Source organism: Narcine bancroftii, unplaced genomic scaffold (genome assembly GCF_036971445.1).
Source record: "Narcine bancroftii isolate sNarBan1 unplaced genomic scaffold, sNarBan1.hap1 Scaffold_168, whole genome shotgun sequence".
NCBI classification, from domain to species: Eukaryota; Metazoa; Chordata; class Chondrichthyes; order Torpediniformes; family Narcinidae; genus Narcine; species Narcine bancroftii.
The window spans coordinates 2,430,097-2,456,937 of NW_027211903.1; the positions used below are offsets into that span (position 1 = coordinate 2,430,097).

Here is a 26,841-nt window from a genome sequence, read left to right on the forward strand (position 1 = left end):
CCGGAAGGCCACCTGAATGCGCAGGATGCGCCTGCCAAATGAACTTGGTAACCCTCCTCCGAGAGGTATAATCGGCACAACACAGAAATGCTGTGGTGCCGGGTGGAGGTGTTTGTTGTGTTTACCATTTTTGTTTTTGTTCTGCGGTGTTCAAGTGTGGAGTGTATTTGCAATGTGATTTGTCCGTTCCATGGTTTACATCTAGTTTAAACATAATGTGAAATGTTTACATTGCTATATCGAACTCAGATATTTATGAAGCAATAAGATTTCTCAAAAAATGTTTTTTATTACATTTTTGACAAGCACACAAGTCTCATTTATATGCAACCATTACTTCACGAGAACACATAACATGCCAGGCAGTAGGCTCATGTTGTCGCATTGGGTGGGGAGGGTGGAGGGGGGAACAAGTTGTGGAAATTAGGAGCTAGGTGGCAGGGTCATACCCTTACAGGATGGACAAAATGGCAGAATGGATGGCCTGGTGCCCATGGGCCTGCTGATTGTGACAATCTGTGCTAATGGGTGCAGGACCATCTGCTTCAACCAACGTCCACTCTGACAGAAAGTCTTCCTTGTTAATCTCACATATATTGTGCAGGACACAGCGAGCAAACACAACACCTGGGACTAAGGTGGTAGAGATATCCAGACGGTTGGATAGGCACCACCGGCAGCCATTTAGACGGCAATATGCATGTTCCACCACTATCCTTGCAGAATTAAGGGCCTTGTTAAATCTTTGCTGATCCAGATCCAGTCCTTGGTGCTGTGTGAACCCCTTCATCAGCCAGTTTCGTAGTGGATATGCCAGATCACCCACAAGATGCGCTGGAACCTTTACTCCATTAACATTCTTGGACACCTGCAGGCACAACAATGGAGAATGTTGTTAATTCATACTCATGACCGTTGACACAATAAGCATACATAAGATTGACACATGAAGCTTTGTAGGGTGAACACTCACGTCAGGTGGGAAGTGGTATCCGCCCTGGTCCTCTTCCTTTCTATACAGAGGAGAGTTGGTAAGCACTCGGGCATCATGGGTACTGCCCGGCCAACAAACACATCTGAGAAGCTGTAACGTGAATGGAAAGCACAGTGAAGTGATAGACATTGAGATGTGATGTGATAAAGACCAATAAAGGCTTAGCTCACCAGAATCTGTGGTCAACCACTGCTTGCAGAACCATTGAATGCCAGCCTTTGCGATTGTAGTAGGCTGCAGCATGCAAGCTGGGGGCAATAATGGGAATATGTGATCCATCAATGGCACCGGCACACATTGGGTATCCCCTTTGCACCAAGCTGTCATTGGTCTCCTGGAGACGTGTTCCAATGGGCAGGGACATGAGACGTTTACCGAGGAACTTCGTCAAGGCGGCCGTCACCACCTGCACCACCATGCACACGGTGCTGATGCCTATTCCAAAGATGGGACTGATGGATCGATACTCACAAGGGGTGGCATACCAGCGCAGAGCCACAGCTAATCGAAATCCCGGCTCCATGGTTGCTGCGCCTGGTCTATGCGGCTTCAGGTGAGGTTCTTAGAGTTCCAGCACGAAGTGAAAGGTGCCATGCGACATACGAAAGTGTTTCCTCCATTCAGCAACATCAAATTTGGTGTGGTCATTTCTCCAGAACTCAGTGCCCTGGGATCAGTTCAACCTCCAGAGAGACCCATGTGTCACTGACAAGCATCATTCACCTTCGTCTGTGAACAATGGTGGGCGAAACCTCTGAGCAGAAACAATTTCAAGCTGGCACTGGAAGGTGTTGTTAAGGTTACTGAACGCTTACTGTAGCTTTTGACAATTCACATCTGATAGGTAATAGACTCAATCAGCTGTGTTTGGGCGGGAAACCAATATATGAATGGGCTGCCTTTTGGAGGTTGGGACCCTGTTGGGAAGAATTGATCATTGAACCCTGTCTGGAAGATTTGCTGGCCTAAAGACTTGTATTTTCTCACCCACTCTGGAAGCCTGTGAGTGAGTAAAACCTATACTGGTTGTATTTTCATCGGAATTTATAGCTATCCTATAAATACAAACTTCTCCATGTCCGCCACAAGAGTGGGGATCTCCCAGTGGCCACCTGCTTCAATTCCCCATCCCATTCTCTTGCTGACAGCCTGTTCATGGTCTTGTCGTGACTGCAAAAGGTGGTGCTACTGAAATGAAGCACCTCCACACAGCATGAAGTGAACCAGTAACTGCCTTTATATGAACCTCTCGTGCTGCTTTTAGGGGACGACCTCATTCCTCTCTGGGGTGCGCTGGTCTAGGGGAGTGATGTCAGTGCGTTGCGGAGTTGCTGCAACCAGGATGTGGCGACATCTCCCAGGCAACATGTGTCACCAAATGCATGCTTCTCATGAGAAGGGAAGGGGGGCCTATGCCATCTTGTACCAACTGACTGGGACAGCGATTCGGCCCGCCTGACCACATGGTCGCTCGGCCTGCTATGAAAAACCTCATCCCTATCACATCCAATTAACACCTTTTGTTGGGCTGGATTTGTCCCCTAACCAGAATTCTGAGCCTTTCTGAGATTTCCTGCTTCTGGGTTATTCTGTTTATTCCTTGAAGAAGGGCTCAGGCCTGAATGCTGGAAAGAATAGCTGAGTTCCTTCAGCATGTCAGTGTGTTTGTAATTATAATCACAGCGTCTGCAGACTTCTGTGTTTCACTCATCTTTATTTGTAATACAAAGAACTGATGTTGGCAGTGGTGGTGGGGAGAGAGTGGGGGGTGGGGAACCATCTGATGGCATCCTCATTAGTACCTGGACCTACCACTTTGTGTCAGCCTATCCCAACAACTGGGAGCTACAACCCTGCGACAGTTCCCATAGAATTAGAGGACTAACAGTAGATCTGTGTGGAAAGAACAACCTTAGCTGCTTCTTGCCCTTTCGTGTAAGACTTTATTCGTAATAAATGATCGACCACAAAAAACCCTGTTCCAAGTCTCTTTCAGCCCTTAGTATCATGTCCATACATTCCCATCATTGAACATTTTACATGCGCTCTCTGTTTGCACTCGGATGGTGAGTGGGAGCAGTTCCTTTGGTGCTTCAACCTTCTCCCGACCCCTGCACAGAAGCTGTTCTTCATCCTGCTGATGCTGGTTCTGATCCTTCTTTCTCTTCCTTGATGGGAGCAGCTGAGAGATGCTGTGGGCAGGGTCAAAGGGCTTCTCCAGGATTTGGCATGGCCTCTTCAGACAAGGATCCTGCTAGATCACACTGATGGGGAAGAGGGAGACTCCAGTGATCCTCTCTGTTGCTCTGAGGGTCCTGTGGATTGACTCCAATCCATTTCTCTGCAAGGACCCTCTCATCCAGTTTAGTTTGTACTTGTGTGGTGTTTCAAGGTCCCTCGGCCTGACGGAGATTGCCGATTCTATCGCATCTGCTGATTCCAAACGACCTTAGTTCCTCCGTCCTGTCGGGTCAGTCCGATTTAATGTTTCTCATCTTTTGTTTGATTTTTTAAGATTGTGTAGTGGATGTGTGTGGGGTATAAGTGCATGGGTGCTTGTGGGTGGGTATATGTGTGAGCGTGTGTAAGAAGGGGTGTGAGGGACAGTGTGTGTGTGTGTGTGTGTGTGTGTGTGTGTGTGTGTGTGTGTGTGTGTGTGTGTGTGTGTGAGGGAGTGGGAGTGTCTGTTGGCATTTGGGTGTGTGTGGTAGTGTGTGTGTGCGTGCATGTATGTGGGGGTTTTATTTACAGTGAAAAAGTATATACAGAATATTTACAATATATACAGAATATATACAGAAGAGTGAACAAATATATACAAATATATCAATGATCAAATATATACAGAACATATGTACAAAGCACAACATCGACGTCAAATGAAAAGAACTCGACAAAATTATCTCACTTATCGAACACGTCCCTGATATAAAAGCACATCTACCAATTTGCCCCGAAATAGTTGGGGTTGTGTGTGGGATTTGGGATGTGTGTGTGGAGTTGTGTGGAATTGGGTGTGTGTTTGTGGACTGCATGTTCGGGTATTGGGGTGTTGGATGGAACGTGTGAGTGGATGTGTGTGGTGTGTGTGGGTGAGATTGTGCGGTGGATGTGTGTGGGTTATATGTGCATGGTTGCTTGTGGGTGGGAATGTGTGTGGGAATGTGTGTGGGCGTGTGTAAGAAGGGGTGTGGGGGAGGGTGTGTGTGTGAGGGTGTGTGTGCAGATATGTGGGGCTTTTGTTTACAGTGAAAAAGTATATACAGAATATATACAATATATACAGAATATATACAGAACAGTGAACAAATATATACAAATATATCAACGCTCAAATATATACAGAACATTTGCACAAAGCACAACATCGACGTCAAATGGAAGGAACTCGACAAAATTAACTCACTTATGGAACACGTCCCTGATAGAAAAGCACATCTTCCAATTTGCCCCAAAATCATTGGGATGTGTGTCTGGAGTTTTGTGGGATTGGGGTGTGTGTTTGGGGTCTGCATGTGGGGTTATGGAGGGAATGGGTGAGGGGTTGTGTGTGGGGTGTGTGGGTAGGATTGTGTGGTGGATATGTGTGGAGTGTATGTGCTTGGGTCCTTTTGGGTAGGTATGTGTGTGGGCGTGTGTAAGAAGGGGTGTGAGGGAGGTTGTGTGTATGTATGTGTGCGTGTGGGAGGGTGTGGGAGTGGGTATGTGTGCGTGTGTGCATTTCCTTCTTTCCATTTTCCATAAGTGAACAAATATATGCAGACATTTGTACAAAGCACAACATCGACGTCAAATGGAAGGAACTCGACAAAATTATCTCACTGATAGAACATGTCGCTGATATAAAAGAACATCTTCCAATTTGCCCCGAAATAATTGGGGGGACCTATCCTGAACGATTTTCAGAACCTTTCATTCTAAATCCCGACTTCCAGACCCATATTATATTCGTCTAGGAACAAAGTCTACTTTAAATACAAGAATCTGGTTCGGAGACGGGATTAAGGGGAGAGGGAGAAAAGAGATTCTATTGGAGTGTGGATGTGTGTGTGTGTGGGGTCACTGTGGGAGTTGTCTGAGTGTGTGGATTGAGTGTGTGGCAAGTGGATGTGAGAGGTTTGTGTGGGGTGAGTGTTTGGTAAGTGTGGGGATGTGGGGTGTGTGTGTAAGTGGGAGTGTGTGTGGGAAGTGTGTGTAAGTATGTGGGTGTGTGGGGTGTGTGTGGGAATTGTGTGTGGTCTGTTTGTAGTGTGGAGTCAGTGTGGAAGGTGTCTGAGTGTGTGGGAAGTGTGTTTGTGGGTGTGTGTGAGAGGTGTGTGTGGGGTGTGTGTAAGTGGGAGTGTGTGGGTTGTATGTGAGGATTAGTGTAGGGGGCTGTGTGGGGGTGTCTGAGTGTGTGGATGGGGGGTGAGAGTGTGTGGGATTGGTGGATGGGGGTGTGGAGGGGAGTGTGTTGTGGGGTATGTGTGTGGGAGTGTGTATGAGGGGTATGTGTGTGTGGGTTATGTGTGGTGTGTGTTTGTGAGGGATGTGTGTTTGTGGGGGGTGGATGTGTAGGGAGTGCGGTGTGTGGGGGTGGGTGTGTGTAAGGTGTGTTAATGTGGTGTGTGTGTGTGAGGGATGGGTGTGTGTGGGAAGTGTGTGTAGATGTGTGTTTGTGAGAATATGTGTAGGGGGCAGTGTGGGGGTGTCTGAGTGTGTGGATGTGTGGGTGGGGGGTGAGAGTGTGTGGGATGGGTGGAGAGATGGTGTGGAGGGGTGTGTGTTGTGGGGCATGTGTGAGGGTGTGTGTATGAGGGGTGTGGGTGTGGGTTATGTGTGGTGTGTGTGAGGGGTGTGTGTGTGGTTGTGAGGGGTGTGAGTTTGTGGGGGATGGGTGTATGGGGAGTGTTTGAGGGGTGCGGGTTTGGGGTGTGTGTGGGGGTGTGTATGTGTGAGTGGGTGTGTGTGGCAGGGTGAGTGTGTGTGTCAGTGTCTGTGTGGGGCACCAACGTATATAGGTCATGGCAAGCATTGCATGCGCCCCCACCCCGCTTGTCAGCGCTACTTCCATCCCCATACTTGTCAATGACGACGTCATCTTGCACCCCTTGACACATCAGCGATGGCACCAACCTCCCTCCCTCCATCAGCGATGGCACCAACCTCCCTCCCTCCATCAGCGATGGCACCAACCACCCTCCCTCCATCAGCGATGGGACCACCCCCCTCCTTCTATCAGCGATGGCACCAACCTCCCTCCCTCCATCAGCGATGGCACCACCCCCCCCTCATTCCATCAGCGATGGCACCAAGCTCCCTCCCTCCATCAGCGATGGCACCACCCCCCTCCCTCCATCAGCGATGGCACCAACCTCCCTCCCTCCATCAGCGATGGCACCAACCCCCCTCCCTCCATCAGCGATGGCACCAATCCACCTCCTTCCATCAGCGACGGCACCAACCCCCCTCCCTCCATCAGCGAAGGCATCACCCCCCTCCCTCCATCAGCGACAGCACCAACCCCCCTCCCTCCATCAGCGAAAGCACCACCCCCCCTCCCTCCATCAGCGACGGCACCAACCCCCTCCCTCCATCAGCGACGGCACCACCCCCTCCCTCCATCAGCGATGGCACCAATGCCCTCACCCACACCTCCCCATGGGTCAGCGACTGCACCAATGCCCTCACTTCCACCATGGGCGCTATTTTGGGGTTTGTGTGTGTGGGGAATTTGGGTAAGTCTCTGATGTTTGGGGATGTGTGTATGGTGTGTATGTGTGGTGGGTTAGTGTGTGTGGTGGGTTAGTGTGTGGGGTGGATTTGAGTGTGGGGGTTGTTTGTGTTTGTGTGGTGTTTTTGTGTGTGAGTTTGTGTGTGTTAGGGGTTTTGTGCTTGTGTGGTGTTTATGAGTGGGGTTTGTGTGTGTGTGGGATTTGAATATAGAGAGTGTGTGTGTGGGTATGGGATGTGTGGCTTGTGTGGGGTTTGCATATGGAGGGTTGGTGTGTGTGTGTGTGTGTGTGTGTGTGTGTGTGATATACGTGGAGGGAATGTGTGTGTGTCTGTGTGTGAGCGCATGAGTGTGGGGGAAATATGTGTGGGGTGGTGTGGGTGGGTGGATTTGCGGTTTTGTGTGTGAGGGGGTTGTATGAGGGAGTGTGTGTGTGGGCGTATTTATGGGGTGTGTGTGTGTAGGGGTATGTAGTTCGGGATGTGTGTGTAGGGCCATGTGAGTGGGAGTGCATGTGTGAGGGACTTGTGTGGGAAGGTGTTTGTGCAGGGTCGCATTAGTGCGTGTGCATGGTGGGATTTGTCTGGCAATGTTTGTGTCAAGGGTGTGAAGGGTGTGTGTGCGGAGAAATAAGTGTGGCAGTGCATGCAAGGGAGGGAGTGTGTAGGGGGCATGATTGGGAATGGGTTTGTGCGTGGGTTGTGTGTGCAGGGGTGTGAATGCGGTGGTGAATATGGAGGGGCGTCCATGTGCTGGGTGTGTATGTGGGGTATGTGTTTGGGGATGGGTGGAGGTCTATGAATGGGTGTGTGTGTGGTTTGTGTTGGGTGTGTGTGGGACGGGTATGTTATTGTTTTTGTGGGGAAGTCTGTAGGGTTATGATTGTGTGGGGTGTGTATGTGGGGAGTGAGTGGGGGATGTCCATTGGGGCCATGTTTTTTGGAGCAGATGTGTAGGGTTGTATTGTGTGAGTGTGCGTGTATGTGTGTGTGTAGCTGGGTGTTGATTTTGTGTTGGTTGTGTGTGGGAGGTGGTCAAGTGTGAATGTGTGTGTGTTTGGGTGTGTGTGTGAGAGGTATATGGGGTGTGGGTGGGTGTGTGTGGGGGGGACTGTGTGTGTGAAAGGATGTGTGTACGGGTATGTGTGTGGGAGGTTTATCTGTGTAGGGGTTGTATTGTGTGAGTGTGCGTGTATGTGTGTGTGTAGCTGGGTGTTGATTTTGTGTTGGTTGTGTGTAGGAGGTGGTCAAGTGTGAAGGTGTGTGTGTGTTTGGGGGTGTGTGTGAGAGGTATATGGGGTGTGGGTGGGTGTGTGTGGGGGGGACTGAGTGTGAGAGGATGTGTGTACGGGTATGTGTGTGGGAGGTTTATCTGTCCAGGGGTTGTATCGGGTGAGTGTGAGTGTGCGTTTATGTGTGGGATGTGTGGCTGGGAGTTGATTTTGTGAGTTGTGTGTGGGAGGTGGTCATGTGTGAAGGTGTGTGTGAGGGGTGTATGTGGGCGGTGTTTCTGGGTTGTGCGTCGGGGTATACGTGTAGGTGTGGTGTGTGGGAAGGGGACTGTGGGTGCATTGGGTGTTTGTGGAGTGAGGGTGTGGATGGTGTGTATGAGTGTCGAAGGGTGTTTGTGTATATCTGTCAGAGGTTGTGTGTGGGGGAGTATGTGTATGGGGGATATGTGTGTGTGTGTGCGCAGAGTGTATGTGTGGGAGTTTGTGAGCGTGAGGGTGTGTTCCTGGGATGTGTATGTGTGTGTGGGGTGTGCATGTGGGAGGTGTGTGATTGTGGGGGGTGTGAGTCGGTGCTTGTATGTGTGGAATGTGTGTCTGGGGATGCGTGTTGGGGGTTGTGTGTAGGGTGTGTGTGTGGGAGGTGTGTGATTGTTGGGGTATGTGTCTGGGGTATGTGTCTCGAGTGTGTTGCAGTTTTTTCAGGGGGGGAGTCTAGTGTTTTTTATTGTTGGTTGAGGGTTTTTGTTTAAGTTAATTGTGAAAGATTGGGTGCCATTGTGTAAGTTGTAATAAGTAATTTAAGTTTTACAATTGTTAATGTTAAGGGTTTAAATCACCCAATAAAAAGGCAATGTGTGATAGATTATATTAAGAAGCTAAAAGTAGGGATCGTGGCAAGATAGCGTGGAGTCTAGACATGTAATCTCGACCTCTCTGGCCAGATTTTTAAATACCTGTTTTTTAACCCTTTGTTTTCAAGTTTAAACTTTTTAAATTTTAGTTTAAAGTATCAAGCAATTATTATGGCCACTAATGGTAAAAAGATTAAACCTCAAGTTCATAAGAATATCCATTTTCGAAGTGCTGAGGATCTGGGGACTAGACGACCTGAAACAGCCCCTGGCTCAATTTCTTCATTGCCTAGACCCCAAAGATTTCCTGTGCGGGCTGAAAAAAAATCTATTGCTACCAAATGAAGGATGGCGCTGGAATTACCCATTCCCCGGAAGAAGGTGCGTGTTCCCAAGAAGTAGAAAGCCTTTTGATTTCAATGGAGGGAGCACACAGGAAAATGTCTCCATTATTGGAAATGCATCAGGTCGACGTCGATTCAATCCAGTTAAAGAAGTTTTGTGGCATAAAGGTTATAAGTCTACTTTTTGTTACCCTGCAGTGTTGAAGGTGTTTTACGGAGTCTATCAATTTTGGTTTTTTGAAACTGATTGTGAAGCAATGATTTTTGCTGACTCATGGCCAGATATAAGAGGACAAAGACATAGTCCAGCATTATCTCCTAAAGAAAACTTTGGTAGCTCTGGAAAAGGAAGAAATGGCAAAAATGGGAAAAAAACAGGAATGGAAAGAGTCCAACTTCTGAAATGGGATTTTCAAGATTGGAGTCTTTTGGGTTAAAAGAATTTTCTTATTCTATTTTTTCTTTTGTTCTTATAATATTTTGATGTTACTGACTGTTTGGCTGGGCAAGGAGAGATTTGGACTTTCTTTACTAGTCATCAGCCACTGGTGGGTGACCCACACCCAATTTTTGTTTAGGGGATTACTACCTTTTGGTAGTTTTTTTTTGGGGGGGGGTTTCTTTTTTTTTCCTTTTTCTTTATTTTTAATTTTTTTTTATTTTTTAATTTGTGATTTTTTTATTGGAGGGCCTATATACATTAATTTGAGTTTTTATATAAAGATATTATTGGTATTTAGTAATAATAGTAGATATGTCAAAGTTGAGGTTTGCTACTTTTAATGTTCGAGGATTAAATAGTTAGGTTAAACGTAAGCGGGTCTTGGCATATATTAAGAAAATGAAAATTGATATTGCTTTTTTACAAGAAACACATTTGAATGTGAAGGAAAGCGTGAAATTAAAAAGGAACTGGGTTGGGCATGTATATTCTTCTTCATTTAATTCTAAGGCTAAAGATGTAGCTATTTTGAAACGTAAAAATGTATCTTTTGAATTACAATCAAAGGAGAAAAAGGCAGAAAAAATAAAAATTTAAAGAAGCTAAAAGTAGATATTGTCTTTTTGCAAAGGACTCATTTGACAGAAAAAGAACATTTGAAGTTGAAGAGAGATTGGTCAGGACATGTAATTTTTTCTTCATTAAACTCTAAAACTAGAGGCGTGGTGATATTAGTTAATAAAAATAAACTTTTTGCTGTGGATTTTTTTTTTGATAATGTTGGAAGAGTACTGATTGTTAATTGGAAGATTTTTTTCTGAAAGTTGGACTTTAATGTATGTTTATGCACCAAATGAAGATGATCAGACATTTATTTCAGGGACATTTTTAAATTCGAATCAGGCATATGGGAATGTGTTAGTCGGAATAGATTTTAACTGTTGTTATGATCCCTTGTTGGACAAATCTCCAAAAATTGTTGAAAGAACTAAAATGGCAAAAAGACTGTTTAAGATGATGGAGGATTTAAATTTAGTGGAAATTTGGAGGAAATTAAATCCAACTGAGAAAGATTATTCACTTTATTCAGCTCGGCATAATTCTTTCTCTAGAATAAATGTATTTTTGATTTCTGTGCATTTACAAGTAGATTTAATTTTGCAGAATATAAAAGTAGGTTATTCTCATATCCTTCATTAAATGTTTAGGGACTGAATTAACTGAGACAGCTTATCGATGGAGGTTTAATGAAAAGTTATTGAAGAGACCGGATTTCATTTAGTAGATGAGAGATCAAATTATTTTTTAATACAAATGAAAGAAAATTCAGTTCAAAGTAAATTTATTTTGTGGGATGCTTTAAAAGCATATTTGAGGGGACAAATTATTAGCGATACAACTAAGAGAGAAAAAAACTATTTATTCGTAAGTTTAAATTTGGAAAAGGAAATCGAAGGCTTGGAGAAAAAAATTAAAAAAAATTATACAGAGGATGAAAGGATAAATTTATCTAAAGTGAAATTACATTATAATTTACAAATGTATAAATATGAGAAAATGATTTTGCAGTCTAAACAATGTTATTATCAATTGGGAGAAAGAGTGCATATGGTTTGGCATGGCAACATAAAACTGAGCAAGTATCAAGGACAATTAATGCTATTAGGAAGAATGGAGAAATTACATAAATGAATACTGATGAATTTTTAAAATTTAATGAAAATTTATATATGTCAGAGGGTTATCAAAAAATGGATCAAATTGATTTATTTTTATCTAGTTTAAATTTGCCAGTGTTGAATGAATTTGAGGTAAAGAATTTAGATATTTTATTTACTGAATTAGAATTGAGAGAAGCTTTGCAATCGATGCCTGATGGGAAATCTCCTGGAGAGGATGGATTTAAGGTGGTGTTTTATAAAAAATTTAATGATTTATTATTTCCATTATATAAAGATGTTTTGAAACAAGCAACTAAAATGGATGTATTTCCAGAATCTTTCTCAAAAGCATTGATTACAGTTATACCTAAAAAAAGAAAGGAACTCTTTAAAAGTGTCACCTTACAGACCGATATCATTATTAAATGTTGATTATAGATTGGTGTCAAAAGTTTCAGATAATAGGTTAGTGAATTATTTGCCAAATTTTTTTACGTAACAATCAGGTAGGGTTTGTCAAAGACAATATAGTTAAATTGTCATCAGATAATATAGTTAAATTGATTTCATTAATTAATGCTAAAAACAACAAGATAATCAACCAACGGATATATCTTTGGATGCTGAGAAGGCATTTGATCGAGTTGAGTGGAAGTTTTTGTTTAAAGTATTGGAAAAATTTAATTTTGTTCCATTTTTTAGGGGTTGGGTTAGGGCTTTATATGCAGAACTTACGACAAGGGTAATAACGAATGGTGAGATTTCAAAATCTTTTAATTTATCTTGTTCTACAAGACAGGGTTTTCCTCTTTCACCTGCTTTACTTGCTTTGGTGACAGAACCTTTACCTCAGGCTGTTTGACATGATTTTGGTGTTAGAGGACTTAAAGTGAGAGAAAATGAAAATAAAATTAGCTTATTTACACATGATGTTTTTGTATATTTAACTAATCCAAAAACTTCACTAAAATTATCACAGGACTTGTTGAATAAGTATGGCAAATTATCGGGATATGAGATTAATTGGGAAAAGAGTGAGGTTTTACCAATAGCAGAAGAAGATTTTATGGATTGTAGACAAATTACTAAATTTAGATGGTCAAATAAAATTAAATATTTAGGAATAGTTGTAAATAAAAATGATCATGAATTATTTATTTTGCATTATGTACCTTTATTAAATAAGGTTAAAATTGATTTAGATAAGTGGAAAGATTTACCACTGACCTTAATAGGAAGAGTGAATTGCATAAAGATGAACATTTATGCTCGAGTACAATACTTTTTTCAATCTATTCCTTGCATAGTTGGGTTATTCTTATGGAAAGGTAAATTATCGAGGGTTTCTTTCCAAAAATGGACTTGGCATTATAAATTGGGTGGTTTGCAATTACATTGTTTTTATAATTATTATGAGGTGGCACCGATGAAGTTTATTAATTGGTTATTTGATAATCAACAATCTCCTAGGTGGGCAAAGATAAAGATGGCTCAGATTTTGGAAAATAATATTAATCATTTCATATATAAATTGAATCCTTTATTGTTACAAGAATTTAAATTATCCGTTTTTCGACATATAATGAATATTTGGTAAAATCGCAATTTAATTCTTGATTCTATCGGAATAATTTCGATAAGATCACCATTATATCAGAATAAATTAATTCCCTTTTCATGATAGAATCCTTACTTAAAAGATTAGGAAATTAAAGGATTAGTGAATGTAATAGATTGTTTTGAAGCAGGGAGGTTTTGTTCATTTAAAAGGTTGCAGGAAAGATATGGTATTGCATCAAATTTTTTGTTTATTACCAACTTTGAGATTATTTAAAGAAGAATTATGGGAAGGAAATAAATTTACCAGGTCAAAAGAAATTTGAATTATTAATTGCAGATAAAGGTGAAAAATGCTTTATTTCTGATATGTATAGTTTGTTGCAGGAGAAAATGGAAAAAGACAAATGGGAAAGAATTAAATATTATTTTGACATGGGAGGAATGGTCAAAACTGTGTGTTGACGGTGTTACCAAGTTAATTAATGTGAGGTATACTATGGTCAATTAGAATTTTTTGCATCAATTATATTCAACCCCTGAGAAATTGAAGAGATATGGATTCAGTTTAACAGATTTCTGTTTTAGATGTAGAGAGCAGAAAGTTACTTTTGTACATTCAGTTTGGTCGTGAAAGAAAATTAAGCATTTTTGGGAGGAAATTATAAAATTTTTGAGGGATTTGTTTCAAAGGGATATTTAATGGATCCAAAAATATGTTTGTTGGGTTATGTTAATGTTCCATTTGTTGATTCAAAATGCCTAAACCATATTTGGCTTTGTTAAGATTTGGGTTAGCAGTAGCGAGAAAATATATAGCTGTCACATGGAAGAATATAAACTTGCAAAGATGGCATAACGGATTGCACTCTTGTCTATATTTAGAAAAATTAACATATAATGTAAGTAATTACTCTTTTTTATTTATATGTGGTGTTTATATTTGAAACACATGGCTATAGAAATTAAATCAATGTTGTAATGTTGGCAGACCAATCAGGGAATATTTGATACATTTCTCTAAGGTTTTGGGGGAGGAGAGGTTGTTTTTTTTTTCTTTATTTTGGTTATTTTTTTCTTTTTTTGGTTTTTATTGTATTAGTAAGGGGGAGGGGATGTAGCTTACAGTTATTTTATGTGTATTTGATTTTCTTTATGTAATTTGAGAATATTAAATAAAATCTTTCAAAGAATCGAGTGTGTATGTGTGTGTGTGTGTGGGGCGTGTGCGTCAGGGTTTGTGTGTGTGGGGGTGTGGTAGGAACTGCCGCTGATCCCCGAGTCCTCCCCACTGCCGCCGCTGATCCCCGACCCCTCCCCACTGCTGCCTGACACATCGATTCCTCCAGACGCTCGAGATTCCAGCCGGCTTCTCTGAGCAGGGTGTCACGGTTGATGTAGTGGTTAGGGCAATGCCTTTACATGGCCAGTGGTCAGGACTGGACCTCAGTTTGAATTCTGCGCTGTCTGTCAGAAAGTTCTCCTCCTCGTTGCTATCAAGTGGCTTCTGTGTTCAATCTTGCCTTTGAAAGTTCTTCTGCATTCAGGACAGGTTGTTCCAGATGGCAGATCAGGCTTGGGTTGGTACGGCCTCTCCTCTCATCTTCTTCTATTTCTGCACATCTGCTGGCTTCAAAGGTTGCTGTTCCCTCTCAGATGATGGTTTGCCAGACCTTTCTGTCCATGGTTCATCCACCCTTTGACAGGTCTTGTTTTTCATCCTGCAGGGTGTCTAGCCACCCTCCTCACCAGGCAAGCCTGATGGGGGAGCCGGTTTAGTCGCCGACCACTCGACCATGCGACAGGTAGTACTGGGTTACATGGTACCAGTAGCACTCAGGCGAGTGACCTGACACAGATCCTTGTTTACTCTTCACTTCATGCAAAAAGGCTCCCAAGTACTCATGTTGACCATGACTGTGGCCAATATGCCTTTGTTGAAGAGCCTCAGGATCCGTACTTCCATTTCAGTTCATCTAATACTAGAAGGGGTGTCCTATAGTTGTTTCCTTGATGCAGAGTTAAAGGCTTTGGTGTGGGTGATGAATGACGTGTACAAAGGTTGGATCTGTTCACTACATTTTTTTGGAGTTGTCGAATTTTTAGGTGTTGGCAGAAATCTCCTTGAACTTTGTTGAGATCCTCCAGGACTGGATGTAGAAATACCTGAACATGTTGATTGTGTTTCCAAGTGTGGCTGCCTTATTGACAGTTGGTCCTGCTACCAGCTCGACTTCCAGCACAAGTTGTTGTCCTCCCTTCTGCGCTTCACGAATCTACAAGCAGTGGAAACAAAAGTCATTCAAGGGAAGAGATGAACAGAGTTGAGGAAGATCACGCGAAGACGACCAATGGTCTTCAGCTCAAAATCATCTTCACTTTTTCGTAAAGATTCAGAGACAATAGAAACCCATTAATCCCCTATCCCTCTATCCCTCCCCCTTCGTCGACAACTCTTCCTCCCTCTCCCTCCCTCTCCTTCCCCTCTAACTCTCACTCTCTACGAATATCCCTCCCCATCCTCAAAAACTCTCCTTTCCTCTCCCTCTCCTTTTCCCCTCACCCTCTCCCTCTATCACTCCCCTTTCCTCAACAACTCTCCCTCCCTCTACTTTCCTCTCCCTCTCCCCCTCACCCTCTCCCAAAATCCCTCCCCTCAAAAAATTTCCCTCCCTTTCCTCCTCTTTCCCCTCTCCCTCTCCTTCCCCTCTCCCTCTCCTCCTGCCCTCACTCTCTCCCTATATCCCTCCCATTCCTCAAAAACTCTCCTCTCCTTTCCTCTCCCTCTCCTCCTCTTCCCCTCACCCTCTCCCAAAATCCCTATCCCTTCCTCAACAACTCTCCCTCCCTCTCCCTTTCCCCCTCCTTCCCCTCCCTCTCCTTCCCCTCCTCACCCTCACCCCATTACTCCCCCTTCCTCGAAAACTCTCCCTCACTCTCCTTTCCTCTCCCTCTCCTTTCCCTCTCCTCCTCTTCCCCTCACCCTCAGCCTATATCGCTCCCCCTTCCTCACCAACTCTCCCTCTCTCCTTTCCTCTCCCTCTCCATCTCTTATCGCTCTCCTTCTCCTCTTACCCTCACACTCTTCCCTATATCCTTCCCCATTCCTCGACAAGTTTCCCTCCCTCTCCATCTCCTTCCTCTCTCCCTCTCTTTCTTCTCACCCTCCCACTATCCCTCCCCTTCCTCGACAACTCTCCCTCCCTCTCCCATTCCTTCCACTTTCCATCTTCTTCTCCTCCCCCACTCTCTCCCTATATCCCTCCCCTTCCTCGATAACTCTCCCTCCCTCCCTCTCCTTCCCTTCCCCTCACAATCTCCCTATAACCCTCTGCCTTCCTTGACAACTATCCCTCATCCTCTTTCCCTTCTCCTTGTCCTTCCCCTCACCCTCTCCCTATATTCCTTACCCTTCCTCGACAACTCTCCCTCCCTCTTCTTTCCTCTTCCTCTCTTTCCCCTATCCATCGACTTCTCCTCTTCCACTTCCCCTATCCCTTCCCTTCTTTGACAACTCTCCCTGCCTCTCCCTCTCCTCTTCCCCTCTAACCCACCCCCTTCTTCGACAAGTCTACCTCCCACTCCATTCTTCTCTCTCTCCTTCCCCTCTCTTATGCCCCTCACCCTCTCCCTATATTCCTCCCCCTTCCTTTACAACTCTTCCTCCCTATCCTTTTCTCTCCCTCTCCTTCTCCACTTCCTCTCCTTCTCCTCAAACTCTCCCTGTATCCTTCCCCCCTTCCTCGACATTTCTTCCTCTCTCCTTCCCCTTTCCCTCTCCTCCTCTTCCACTCACCCTCTCTCCCTCTATCCCACCGCCTTCCTTGACAACTCTCCCTCCCTCTCCTTCCCCACTCTCTCTCTTTTTCCTCTTCCCTTCACCCTCTCACTATATCCCTCCCCCTTCCTCGACAACACTCCCTCCCTCTCTTTTCCTCTCCCTCTCCTTCCCCTCTCCCTCCTCTTCCCCTCTCCCTCCCCTGAGTGAGGTGCTGGATTTGGGAGGGGGGGAGGTCAAATGCAAGGGAAAGTCTACAATATATCCTTTCTAGCATTGATGGAGAGAAGGATTTTGAGCTGAACGCTCTCTGCACCCTGAAAGAGACAACATGGTGGAGAGGATGGTAAAAAAACATCCAGCCTGCTGGACTTCATGATTTGGGGAACTGAGTGTAAAAGTTGGTGAGTCAAGTTACAGCTGTATAAAATTTTGGTTCGCCGCATTTGGAATATTATGTAGTGTTCTGGTCCCTGAATTCACGGGAGGATGTCGAAGATCTTGTAGACCTCTATCAAGTCTCCTCTAATCCTTCTACACTCCAGCTCTGTGAACCTTGCCTCATGAGAATTGTTTCCCAATCCAGGCAGCATCCTGGTAAATCTCCTCTGTCCCCTCTCCTTCCTATAATGAGGTGACCAGAACTGAACATAATATTCTAAGTGAGTCATACCAAAGATTTATAGATTTGCAACATGACAACTCTACTCCTGAATTCAAACCACCTATGAAGGAATCTCAGCACACCATAATCCTTCTTCACTCTCCTATCAAACTGTGCGGCAACCTTGAGAAATGTGTAGATTTGCAACCCAAGGTTCCTCTGTTCATCCACACTCTTAAGTAACTGACCATTAACTCTGGACTCAGCCTTCTGGTTTGTCCTTCCAAAATGCATCAACTCTCAGTTATCTGGATTGAAATCCATCCACCACTTTTCTGCCTAACTCTGCATCCCACCTTCATCATTTTGTAACCTTTAACAGCCTTCATCTCCATCCACAACTCCTCCAAACCAACCTCCGTGACATCCGCAAACTTACTGACCTATCCATCCGCCTCTTCATCCAGGTGACATGAAAATCACAAAGAGCACGGGTCGCAGAACAGATCCCTGCGGCACCAACCTCCAGGCAGAATACTTTCATTCCACTACGACACTCTGCTTTCTTCCGACATGACAGCTTTTATTTCATGCAGGTAATTTTTCGCTCATCCCATGACTCAGGACTTTCCGAAGGAGTCTCCTGTGACCGACCTTCTCAGACGCCTTGCTAAAATCCTCGTAGACCTCATCTATCACCGTACCCTCATTAATTTCTTTTGTAACCTCCTCCAAAGACTGAGTTAGATTTGTGAGGCCCAAGCTTGCCTTCACAAAGACATGCTGACTATCCTTGAGTAGAGTGTATTTCTCCAGATCTTCATAGATCCCATCCTTAAGAATCCCTTCCATTAGTTTACTCACCAATAATGTAAGACTAACCCTAATTCCCAAGATTCTCCCTATTACCTTTTTTAAACAAGGGGACTCTATTTACCATTCTCCAATCCACCCGAGTCGCGCTGCCGTCTATCTCCCTCCTTGCCCACGTGAGTGGTGCTGCTGTCTCACCCCCCCCCCACACATCTGGGTCACGCTGCTGCCTCTCCAACCCACCCCCCCACCCCTTCACCAAGGGTCGATATCGACCACTTTGGAGACCCCTAATATGTTATTTAAAGTAACTTAATGTCACTTTATTCGATTCAGCAAAGAGTGGGGCAGGGAGGCAAGGTTAGGGGGGCTTTACTAAAGCTCAGCCTGGAGTGGTAGTTAATCCGCCACAGTTGACATGGCGTTGCAGTCGTGCTCCAATCTTCAAATATGCCTGGATGCAGCAGGCATGGATAATTGCCGATGATTTGCCACAACCCATTTTTTATACACTTGTGGATGCATGAAACTATGCACCAGCTTTGATCTTTTTCAAACTTCGAACATGCGAGGCAGAAGCTTTAATAGTAAGAACCCATTTACTTGTTTCAGATGGTGAAGAGAAGCAACATCCACGTCATTCTGTGCATTTCTAAATGGCACATTGGGGAAGTAGTGAAATCAAATTGCATGAGTGGATGCAATTGCTTTGGATGAGACCTTAAACCACATCCTATATGGTTTTTAAAGAACATACAAGATTCTATCGTACAATAAATTCTGTTCTTTACCCGGCCTCGGGCCTAGTCGGTTCGAGCAGTGAGTCGGAGGAGGCGGAGACCAGAGTTTGGGCAGTGTTCGGAGGTGGAGCGAGTTGAGAGTGACAGGTTTAATTGGTCAAGGCCGATAAAAGGAGGGAAACGCAAAGGAGAGGCCAGCGAGGAGTGGCCCAGTGAGTAGTGGCCTGGTGAAAGAGTGGGGTTTCGAGGCTTTGGCTCGAGAGGGTTCAGCGAGTAGAGGCTGAGGTCGAGTGTATCTAGATTAAGGTAAGACTATATTTTTTTTGTTATTTTCTCTTTCTAAGGTGAGGGGGAAGAGAGAAGGGTTGAGTGTGAGAGCAGTTTGCTCTTTTCAGTGTCAGATGTGAAAGGTCCTGGAGTCTTCGACCTCCTGGACATCCACGATTGCACTAGGTGTACTGAGCTGCAGCATCTCAGGGACCGTGTTAGGGAATTGGAGCTGCAGCTCAATGACCTCGACCTGGTCAGTGAGAGTGAGGCCATCATAGATAGGAGCTATAGCCAGGTGGTCTCAACAGGGCCACAGGAGGAGGATCAGTGGGTTCCAGTTAGGAGAGGGGAAAGGGAAGAGACAGATACAGGAGGGGGCACCTGTGACTGAAGCACTCAACAAATGGTACACCTCCTTGAGGAGCATTCAGGCTGGGGAAGGAATCAGTGGCTGTATCTCTGGCACAAGGTCAACCTCTGTTGCCCAAAAGGGTAGGGAAAGGAAGAGGAGGGTAATAGTTATAGGGGATTCGATGGTCAGGATGACAAATTGTGGATTCTGTGGATACGATTAAGGAAACAGATTGGTGCCAGGGTCTGGGATGTAACTTCCTGTGTCATTTCAGAACAAGTTGGATAGCTGCCTGGATGTGAGGGTATTGGAGGGTTATGGACAGGGAGTGGGTAAGTGGGGCTAGAGTAGCCCACTTAAATCGGTGTGGACTCGAGGGGCCGAGATGTCCTGTATCTGGACTGTAATTGTCTCAGCCAAGATTTATCTTGCAATCAACATCATCTGGTCAATCCTGCATTGCTATTAGGGACCAGTTATGTGTGCAAAATAGCAATGTTTCTCAACTAGGTCAACGATCCTGCTTCATCAATCCAGAAATAAAACATTTCCAAAATCGCAGTGGTGAGAAGTGCCAGGTAAAAGTAAACCTTCAAGATCTTCCACTTGGACATTTGTCCGTTCCAACGTCCTCTTCTGCTCTGATGTTTCCTGACGCAAACGCTGGAATCTCTGTTCGATGGTAGCTAAAATGAACACAAGGTTCTGTTACACATACATTTAAAAATGTCTTCAAAGATTTACCATGTTTCCGGTGTTTTCTTCCCAACAAACACATTTTTTTGGTTTGGAGAGAGAACTGTGGGTTTAGTAATATTTAAAGCAATGCAGAACAGAAGATGACGAGAGAAAAGGTGAGCAAGGAATGAAAAAAGTTTGGAGGGAATCAACGTGAAATAGCAGACAAGTGAAATGAAGAACAGTGAAAAGGAAGGGACATTTGCAAAAGAAAATGGAGAGAGAAAGAGAGGGACAGTTGTGCAACTCTGTTGAAAACATGTTGACTTCAAGGCCTTTTACTCATCGAGAGGAGCAGGTGAAGTGGGGGGGAGCTGGGGCCGGGGAGGAGCAGGAACAACAAAGAATACCCTGCTGAATAGAGAAGACTCTGAGAGCAGCTGCAACCGTTCTCACCAGAACTGTATCCCGCCCTTCAGGTGCTCAGATGCATGGATCTTCAGTGCCCTCCCAGCACAGCATGAGAAATCCCCTCTCATTGGGGGGTCTTTGAGACATCACAGCCCTAAACACTTCCTTGGCTGCATGTTTGCCAGATGTTCACACTTGGTAAATGGCCGCTGCTTAACCTTCTACCATTTCTACATACCCTCTATTTCTATTAATAACTGATCAACAAGACAAACGGAAAATATAGAATTTCTGAGGTTTAGGAAAGGAAACAAAAATGTATAAAAATAAATGAGCTGATAGAGCATCTGGAAAAAAGAAAAGCAACATTAACATTTCGATGGAGCTCGTGACTTCACCGCCTTGCTGGCATATTTTAACATATGTTTCCTATTTCCAGTCTTGTTTCTATGATTGGAAGTTGTCTGGTTTCCAATCATTCAATCTTCTCTTTAATTGATGAGCCACGGACAAGTATGCATGACTGGAGCCTGGCTGCTTTATTAAATAATCGCAGAGCATCACTTTCAACGAATTCACTGCAAGAATTCCCATTTGCCGCCATTTTCATTTCCAACGCTCCAAATATGGTTCTCAATTCAGTACCTTTAATGCAACAATTTTATAAGACCCAACACTTCTAAGATGCACCACTCGAGCAGAAATTTCATTCAATAAACACACATTTTGCAATACTATTGCGATTCTGGCCTACGAGTCTGAATCACTGACCACAATTCAGTGGAGAAAGTTCGATTGAACTTTCTTAAATACTGCATTTTATTCAAACATTGAAGTGTGCACAGTTCTTTAGTAAATGGTCATTTTCAGAGCTGTTTATGAAATGATAGCCTATTTATGACGTGCTAGGTAAAGATGATTCAACATTTGAAATCCAATCAATTGCAAGAAATATTTTAGAATGGTTCAAAGAGGTTGGTGGGTCCCCACTGGTAATTTGCACAATTTGAAAATGTCTAATTTACCAGCTGGAAGCATCACTTGTATTTGTTGGAATTAGAGAACCACCTTATGATCTAAACATCAAATGTTGAAATGGTACCTGTGGTCTTTCGAAGCTGGACTATATTTGGAACAACGTCATTGCTCAAATTCAGCAGGCACTTTGCTGCCTCCTGTAACTTTTCGACACCATCTTCATGTTCAGAAATTTCTCCCTGAAGAACCTGTGATTTCAAAATGACACAATGACTCATTCACAATAAAATTAATATTTATTTCTGTATATCTTAGATTTGCCGATGCCTTGGTTAATTTCGATATTGTCTTTGGGTCAAGGAGATAAACAGCCTGTGAAGGCGATTCTATAAATTATCATAAATACCAACAACTCTCTGGCCTGCTTTGGGGTGAGGAGGCGAACATTTTCAAGGACCCAATAACCACAGGATATTGGAATTTTCTCAAACAACCAGATCAAACTTTCTATTGATCATTACTCATTACTCATTAATGCTTCGAGGTATTTAATACGCCTGATGTTTGAGCATTTTCTGATGCTGTTGAGCTCATCATCTTTATCTTGTCTACATCTCTTGACCGGCCCTGAAGTCCCCTTGCAAACCATCAAGGTCACAAGAAAATATTTAAAAATGTTCTGATGCTTAGATTTACATCAGCATTGATAAAATAATGCTGAAGAACTCATTTGGCTTTTCACCACTAATGGACATAGATTTGGCTGCAGAGGGTTATTCTGCATTAGCGTTTTTCTCCCTGTCTACTTTTACTCCAGATGACCCCTCTCCCCAATCCATCATCCTTCAAAGGTAAATATGTGTTCTCCCTCAGCAATCTGACCCGTTTGCAACTCCTATTCTCTCGAGCACTTAATGGCCCACAGCTTTTCTCCATGACCATCAATCCCAGGCCATTATTGCAATAAATGGTCCGATTTTTCTCTGACTGCAAGACCAGAAATGCCCTCCACCTCAATAAAGCAAAACTTTCTGATTTGTCTTTCTGATGCAAATTCCAATTCCTCAAACATCAACTCCAGTCAACATGATGCCATTAGTTTTGTTAATGATAGAAAAGGATAGGTCTGGGACTCGGGTTGAGATTTTAAATTGGAGAAAGGCCAATTTGAGGAAATTAGAAAGGAATGAGAAGGTGTTGACCTGGAAAAGTATGTGCGGGGTGAGTGGAAGACCTACAAAGGTGAAATTTGGAGAGTACAGACTTTGCATGTTCCTGTCAAGATTAGCAGGCTTAGGAATCTGGTTTGGAAGAAGAGAGGTGTGCAGCAGGTATAGACATCACAGAGCAAATGAGGTGCTTGAAGAGTATAGAAAATGCAAGAAAAAACCTCAAGAAAGAAACCAGGAAGGCTATGTGGATGATAATGGGGTAAATTGGATGAGTAAGCTTGCAGGTGTTGTGGACACTAAAGAAGGTTTTCAAAGCTTGAAGAGGGATCAGGACCAGCTGGAAACATGGGCTGACAAATGGAATTTAATGCAGATGAGTGTGAGGTGTTGCATTTTGGAAGGACAAGCCAAGAAAGGACATACATGGTAACCAGTCGGGCAGTGAGGAGTATGATAGAACAGACGGATCTGGGAATACAGACACCTCATTCTCTGAAAATGGTGTCACATGTGGATAGGGTTGCAAAGAGAACTTTTGGCACATTGACCTTGATCAATCAAAGGATAAAGTATAATTTTCATTGGTGAGACACAATTTGGATTATTGTGTGCAGTTTGGATCACCTAACTGCAGGAAGGATGGCAATTGTGCAGAGATTGACTTGGATGTGGCCTGGACGTCAGGAGCAGAGTTGTAGGAAAAGGTTAAACAGGTTATGATTTTATTCCCTGGAGTGTAGAATGAGGGAAGAATTGAGAGAGAGATTTAAAATGATGTGGAGGACAGAGTAAATATAGGTAGGCTTGTTCCACTGAGAGCAAGTGAAATACAAACCAGAGGACATGGGATAAGGGTGAAGGGGATAAATTTAGGGGGAACATGAGGGAGAACGTCTTCACACAGAGTGAAGAGGTGGGAGAGTGGAACAAGCTGTCCGTTGAAGTGGTGACTGTGGGCTCAATTTTTAATTTGAAAAGAATTTGGACTGGTACATGGATGGGAGAGGTATGGAGGGCTATGGACTAGGTGCGTCAGAGGGCCTCGGCAGAAAAAGGGTTCGGAACAGACAAGAAGGGCCAAAGGGGCCTGTTTCTGTTCTGTAATATTGTAAGGTTCTATGGTTCGAATACTTCTTTGGAATAAATCAATCTCTGCCACTTTGCAAACAAATCTTACCTCCAAATGTGCTCCAAATCACCACTTTCCTCCCACCCCCCTTCACCTGTTCCTGAAACCCCCATCTATGGAGTTATCGTCTCTGCACCTGATGATCCCATTAATGATTTGCTGAGATTTTTTGCTCTGCTGTTATAATCTTGGAGGTCGTCCAAAATTCTGCCACCATTTTCTTAGGCCCCCATTAAACATGGATAAGGTCTGAGGAAACCCATACTGAAAATAGACACACAATGAGAGCAGAACTGTTTGGCTTCTTTGTTACAGTTTCCAATCTCGCCCCCACCATCTGGAAACAAATTGGCTGTTGGATCTTCATCAGGCTCCCATTAAAACCTGATCAAGTTGGAATGAATGGAGCTCAACTTCCTATTTCAGGTGCCAAACTTACAACCTCCCATGTGGCCTTAACCACTGTTATTGGATGTGCACATTATCATTATTTCAAAGCATTCATCATTCTACTCGTAAATTAGAATAAGCAACATTACACAGTGATTTATGAAATAACAACTTTAATTTACCATGATATTTTCAAGTTCTTGCTGCAAGATTTCTGGATTAGGGATGGCCTCCAGCTGAACCATTCGTCTTTCTCTTTCTACTCTCTCTAGCCACAAACGCAGCTCATCTGCCTTCTCTTGCCATTGTTCAAATACCTTGGTGCTAAGACGGATTCCAAGTCCAATGCACTATAGAGTGAAAGAAATGAATGAGTATGTGGATTTTTAAAATGTACGATTTTGTGATGCGATCAAATATCGAGTGTCCAATCGATCCAAAATGGGTCAAGCGATACATTACTGGTCCATTACTTATGCCAACTATCATTTTTTTGTTCCCTGCATCAAGTTTTTTGAGGGTCACAGACAAAAAGGCAATGTTCACTCCTCACCAAAGGTGAAATGCCTGTTACCCTGCCGTACTGTTCCATTTTCTTGTTATGTCAATAAATCTTTTAATTAATATTTTGAGTTTGCTTTCAAAATAAACTGATGGTCAGGAATATATCAGAAGCATTGAAAACCTTCACAAATTTAGTGTGTCAGTGAAGATTAGACAGAAATTCTTTTGGGGCTGGGCTTGTTCCAGCCGAACACTCTGCATTTCTGTTATGCCATTCAAGCCTAACCCTTGGGTTTAGGACATACTGAGCCAGCGAGGTGACCTTTGTGGATTGGACACATTACACCGTGTTCAGTGACAAATGCACGTGGGAGGCCAGTCTGGAAAATCTTCACCAATTATGATCTGTTCGACATTTGATTTTATTAAAAGGAAATGAGTTCATGACTTATTTTCTGCAGTGGTCTCTGTCCAACTCGAGTGAGTTTGGCCACCAAGAGAGCTCCACAATACTGGAAAGATTTGATCATTGTTCCTGTTCTTCATGGGTATTATTAATCACAGCCGCAAACCTTTTCCAGAGCCACTCTTATAAGACTAAAACTTACACAAGTTGCTCAGTCTATCAAAATGCTCTCATGTTACTGATCTAAAGTAAAATTGGAGTTTAAATGCTATTAGTCAAAAAAAAGGAGATATGTCATACTTCTGATCGAAGTGCGTTGAAGCGAGCATCGGCGCTTTCAACCGTCTCCTCCACACGTTGGCTTATGGCATCAGGATCAATTGGGATCTTGTAGCTTTCAATTGCATTCCTGATTTCAAAGAGAAAGGCAGCATCGAAGAGACTTTTCCAAGATCGTCTGAGGTATCTTAGATCCCCTTTGAGAAACTGAAGATCATTGAAGAGGAATTTCTGCTTCTTAAGTTTGAATGTCAATGACGTGGAGTCAAATTCCTCAGCTTTTATTTTTTGTAGTTCCTTTTCTGAATGAATCATTAATGTTTCAAATTCATCATTATCTGTTTAAAGGAATATAATGGTGAAATAATCAAAATGATCAAATAATACCAGATTATATAGACTTTGACACATTGACAGGATCCTGTAATAATTACAAGTTGGGGTTATTCCAAACCACATGTAGCTTTCAGTTGTCTTACTTAGAATTCTTTTTAACTCTCAGTAAATAGTATTTTATAGTAATCTGGAAAATAAATGAATACTTTCCCTCACCTTTTCGGAACTTCTGCAGTTCTAGATGCAGATCCTCAATCACGTTTAATTGAGAATCTGCACTTGATAAAGCGGATTCGTACTCCTCCATCAAGACATTCAAGTTCTGCTGCAGTGCAACTTCCTCGTCTCGCAAAGGGTCCTGGACATTTTGTTCCAGGAAAGTCTGAGCTGCCTCTATGGCCAAAACCAACTCTTGCTCTTTCTGGGACAACTTTTGGCGATGTTCCTAGAAAAGAAACAATCCTAGGTTCATTTTTATTGCTCCAAGTTGTCTTGGGGGAGGTAAGGTTTCTATTTATTGCATTTGCAATTGAAATAAAATATTCAAGTTTCCCAATTTATTAAAAATCAGGGTACCAAAACACCCTTAAATACACACAGGAAACATACTTCAAGTCCAGAAATCTAAATGGTTTTATGCTTTCGGAGGTTTAATCAACTACCTTGATCTACAATTCTTTGCTTGTGTCAAAGGATGAATCCTGCTGAGATGGAGTAGAATATATTCCATATTTAATTTGACTGACAAGAAAATAAATCCTCTCCTTCAGTATTTGTACACAGTCCCTTCCCTGTCAAACAGACTTACTTTTATTTAAACTTAAGCACATTAAACTTTTGTCATTTGAATGATCTCATCCTTAACTTTCAATTCAGGGATTTAATATTCTTTCATGATGTAAAAGAGAACACGTGAAATCTAACGAGAGGTGACTGTGATCTAGTCAGGAGAATGTGAACTAGTTTGTAACTGTGTAAGAATGCACCCTTCTCACTGAAGTAACTGTGGGGTGGATGTCTATGTATATGAGTGTGTCAACATTTTTAAGAGATGGTGGATCTTCTTGTCTTTTTTCTTCACTGGTATCACTGTTTCCTTCACGCCAGACTTGCACATCTTCGCCCAGTGGTTTGCTATGCCGTAGGCTCCACATTCAGAACCGTATGCGGGGCAATCATTTTGGTCACGGAGGGGTGTTGTCCGCTGC

At 43.3% G+C, this 26,841-nt stretch overlaps 2 protein-coding genes across 4 annotated transcripts in view; both read right to left on the reverse strand.

The window, feature by feature from the left end:
- Positions 1-269: 269 nt before the first annotated feature.
- Positions 270-6,149, reverse strand: LOC138750575 (uncharacterized). 2 transcript variants are annotated; one of them, XR_011349391.1, is made up of 2 exons: positions 974-6,149; positions 270-868 (listed from the first exon to the last, which is right to left on the reverse strand). XR_011349391.1 is itself a non-coding variant. In XM_069912681.1 (2 exons), the coding sequence occupies exons 1-2, from the start codon at positions 1,319-1,321 to the stop codon at positions 452-454; spliced, it is 765 nt and encodes a 254-aa protein (XP_069768782.1). In that variant the 5' UTR covers positions 1,322-6,145; the 3' UTR covers positions 270-451. The 2 variants fall into 2 exon arrangements, 1 of the variants encoding a protein (XP_069768782.1); XM_069912681.1 differs by having other exon boundaries at positions 974-6,145.
- A 422-nt stretch (positions 6,150-6,571) lies between these two features.
- The window catches only part of LOC138750581 (microtubule-actin cross-linking factor 1-like), a 33,565-nt gene continuing 13,295 nt past the window's right edge, over positions 6,572-26,841 (reverse strand). The window contains exons 3-8 of one of the 2 annotated variants that reach the window (XM_069912692.1): positions 25,850-26,078; positions 25,319-25,635; positions 24,291-24,458; positions 21,542-21,665; positions 19,941-20,036; positions 6,572-15,069 (exon numbers count right to left, since the gene is read on the reverse strand). In XM_069912692.1, the coding sequence (XP_069768793.1) occupies positions 15,062-15,069; positions 19,941-20,036; positions 21,542-21,665; positions 24,291-24,458; positions 25,319-25,635; positions 25,850-26,078 (942 nt within the window). In that variant the 3' untranslated portion in view covers positions 6,572-15,061. The remainder of the gene's footprint in view (positions 15,070-19,940; positions 20,037-21,541; positions 21,666-24,290; positions 24,459-25,318; positions 25,636-25,849; positions 26,079-26,841) is intronic. The other variant, XM_069912693.1, reaches the window with a different exon arrangement.

What these genes read in the sequence shown, in the direction of transcription:
- LOC138750575 (XM_069912681.1), bottom strand. Translation starts at nt 1,321, where the DNA reads ATGACAGCTTGGTGCAAAGGGGATACCCAATGTGTGCCGGTGCCATTG. An exon ending in GATACCACTTCCCACCTGAC is followed by an intron (nt 869 to 973) that starts GTGAGTGTTCAC and finishes TTGTGCCTGCAG; the next exon opens with GTGTCCAAGAATGTTAATGG.